Raw genomic sequence first — 2,882 nt, 5'->3', positions numbered from 1 at the left:
CACATTCAGGGTTCAAATGGACACCCAAGATGGCCTCCTGATCAGTCTGAGGACATCTTCCTGGCCAGCCTTTTCTATTTCTTCCCTGGTCTGTTGCCCCACTGTCTTGCCTGGGGCAGGAAAGAGCCACCGTCCCCCGTCCCCCCTGTCAGGATTGCACGCAGGTTTCTCAGTGAGCTTTCTGCCTGTGCAATCACAGCTGGGAGGGGCCTAGGAAATTCTGGTGAAGCCACACCCAGTACTGACAGAATAAATAGCGAGATTTGGGGCTGGCCATCAGAGCCACCCCTCCCCTCACCATGAAGTCCAGCAGCCTCTTCCCCCTTGTGCTTCTTGCCCTGGGAACCCTGGCACCTTGGGCTGTGGAAGGTGATGGAAAGTGTGAGTTGGAGTCACTTTGGTACAGTCTTGGCTGCGGGGTGAGAGATGGGGGCCCCTGGTGGTGGAGGATGCCCCCTGCTCTAGGCTCTGGTCTCTCCTTGATTTCAGGAGGCCTCCCTGAGGGTGGGGCCCTGTCTGTCTGGGCTGCAGAGTCTCTCCGAGGGCTGCTGAGCATCTGGAGAGAACTTTTTTCCTCAGCCATCCAGGCAGGCCAGGTCTTACTCCTCTTTGTCCCTCTCTGTCTTTCGCTCTCATTCATCTCTGTCTCTGATTTTCTGCTCCAGTCTAGCCCTCAGCCTGTCATGCTGATTCTGGTTGTACTGGTTTATTTCTCTCCATGTCCATCACTCCCAGACTGCCTCTCTTGGTAGCCTTGTGTTCCCCCGGGGCAGGAGATCTTGGCTGGGAGCCCTATGCCTTTTTCCCAGGTGCGTGACTTCTCCTGCCCACAAGTGTGGTTTAATCAAGCCTGTCTCTCTGCGAAGAGGTCAGACAGGCATTTCCCTTCAGACTTTGTGGACAGGCACCTGGGTGAGGGTTTCTCCTGGAAGGGGGTGCTTTGTCCGGGAGTCACGACGGCTCCTCAGCACCCAGCCCCTTCCTTAACTCTTGACCTTCTCTTCAAAAGCTTTTAAAGCTGGAGTCTGCCCTTACAGAAGACCTGCGCAGTGCTTCGTATATGAGAAGCCCGAGTGCCACAGTGACTGGCAGTGTCCAGGGAAGAAGAAATGTTGCCCTGATATTTGTGGAATCAAATGTCTGGAACCTGTTAACATCTGGAAACCAGGTGAGGAGGTGCGCTTGCTGGTGGTGAAGGATGAGCCTCAGAACACAGCACCCGGGGGCAGGACTGGGTAGGGGGGTCCAGGCTTCTTCCTTCCCAACGACTGCTGAGCCAAGCTCCAGGAGTCACGCTGCCCCAGACAGGAGGCCCCCGCTGGCTGGCAGAGGGGCCGGTCTGCCGGGAGGTCAGTGCTTCAGGTAGCAGTCGTCCGGTGATTCAGATAACCAGGCAGTTGGCAGCCACCCATCCAATCAGCACTGGGCAGCTGGTCGCCTGCACTGCCTGGGAGCCTGATGTTAGGGGACGGCCAGAGCCCACTTTCAGGGCACCCCTAGACCCCAGGAAGAAAGGGTGGTCACACGGATGGGGAGGAAGCTGGGGCAGGGGCTGGTGCGAGAAGCAGGGGGTGGTGTGGAAAGTCGAGGCTCTGACCTGCGGCTCTGCTCTCACCAGGTAGGAAGCCTGGGAGGTGCCCGGTGGTCTTCGGCCAGTGTATGATGCTGCACCCCCCCAATCACTGTGAGGCAGATGGCCAGTGCCAGGGGGACCTCAAGTGCTGCAAGGGCATGTGTGGGAAAGTCTGTGTGCCCCCTGTGAGAGGTAAGGAGGGGGCTGGGGCAGGCTGACCTCCTTCCTCCAGGCCTCCCAGTCTCAACGCTCTGGAGGTCCGTGGGTATGAACAGGGGCACTCCTGCCCCCTGCCCCACCCAGAGCCTCTGCCTCACCCCTCTGTGGTTCCCCGGCCTCCGGGCGAGGGTTTCCATGGGCTCACTCACGCTCAGATTCCATTCCAGCCTCTCCGTATGAGGGCCCTGGGCAAGGGACTCTTGAGTCGCACCTTTCTTATCTGTAAAAAGGACATCATGAGGTTGAAAGTGTTTTGTAAGGCACTGAGTGCACTAAGTACTTATTATTAAGGTTATTTCCAGCATGTTGTCCAGGGTCAAAGCCCAAAGCACGAGAGGGTTTTGAGGATAATCTAGCTCAATGCTCTGAGTTTACACTTTTGTAGCAAAACTGACACTTGAACCCAGCCTGCTGATACCAAGATTCTTTGAACGGCACTACCACCTTTGCTCTGACCTCAACCTCAGGGGCTTTCCTGGGCGAGGAATGGGGAGATGATTTGGCTGGTTCCTGTACTGAAGCTCTGATCTGATTTTTTCTCGCAGCCTGATTTTGCCGTTCGGAAGAGGCTCTGGACTCCTACTGCGTGGTCTGGGAATTCCCTTTTCTGCTCCTAGACTAGGATAGCTGGGGGGTTCCATGGTGCAGGCCTGGGTCTGCCACCAGTCTCTCCTTTGGTGAAAGGCTTGGCACACAGTAGGCTTCTAGGCAATGCCTGTTGAATGGTGAATGATTAAATGAGCACTTTTTTTCCCTGTACATCCTGTTTCGGTGGTTCACTGAGGGGTGTGAGTTGGTGGAAGGTGACAAGGGAGTATCTGGGTATGAAGCCCTTCCTCCTACAGATATGGGGTGGGAGGAAGAGGCTGAAGAACTGGACAGACATGGATTCACATCTGGAGTCTGAAAACATTGGCTCTGTGATTCTGGACCAATGACTGTATCTCCTACATCTTTATTTCTTTACCTGCAAAGTGGCTGCAATGGGGTAGCCTTTTCTTCCCACATACATATATAACAATAACAGTATTATACACAGCAGTAATAGTAGTATAACTCCATTCGGGTTCCCGGACCCGATTCCAATGTG

General features: G+C 55.1%; 1 protein-coding gene across 1 annotated transcript; it reads left to right on the top strand.

The window, feature by feature from the left end:
* The first annotated feature begins 223 nt into the window (after window positions 1–223).
* Window positions 224–2,548, top strand: SLPI (secretory leukocyte peptidase inhibitor). The gene is made up of 4 exons (XM_036917736.2): window positions 224–381; window positions 1,010–1,168; window positions 1,619–1,765; window positions 2,338–2,548. Exons 1-4 carry the CDS (start codon window positions 300–302, stop codon window positions 2,340–2,342), a joined length of 393 nt encoding a protein of 130 aa, XP_036773631.2. The 5' UTR covers window positions 224–299; the 3' UTR covers window positions 2,343–2,548.
* The last annotated feature ends 334 nt before the right edge of the window (window positions 2,549–2,882 follow it).

Source organism: Manis pentadactyla, chromosome 5, assembly GCF_030020395.1.
Source record: "Manis pentadactyla isolate mManPen7 chromosome 5, mManPen7.hap1, whole genome shotgun sequence".
Lineage (NCBI taxonomy): Eukaryota > Metazoa > Chordata > Mammalia > Pholidota > Manidae > Manis > Manis pentadactyla.
Note: the sequence above shows the minus strand (reverse complement) of the source record. Positions and strands in the feature narration are given on the sequence as shown.

Excerpts from the sequence above, each read along its gene's own strand:
- SLPI (XM_036917736.2), top strand. The coding sequence starts at position 300 with ATGAAGTCCAGCAGCCTCTTCCCCCTTGTGCTTCTTGCCCTGGGAACC. Across the intron at positions 382-1,009 it reads TGTGGAAGGTGATGGAAAGT|CTTTTAAAGCTGGAGTCTGC; the intron begins GTGAGTTGGAGT and ends TCTCTTCAAAAG. Across the intron at positions 1,169-1,618 it reads TGTTAACATCTGGAAACCAG|GTAGGAAGCCTGGGAGGTGC; the intron begins GTGAGGAGGTGC and ends TGCTCTCACCAG.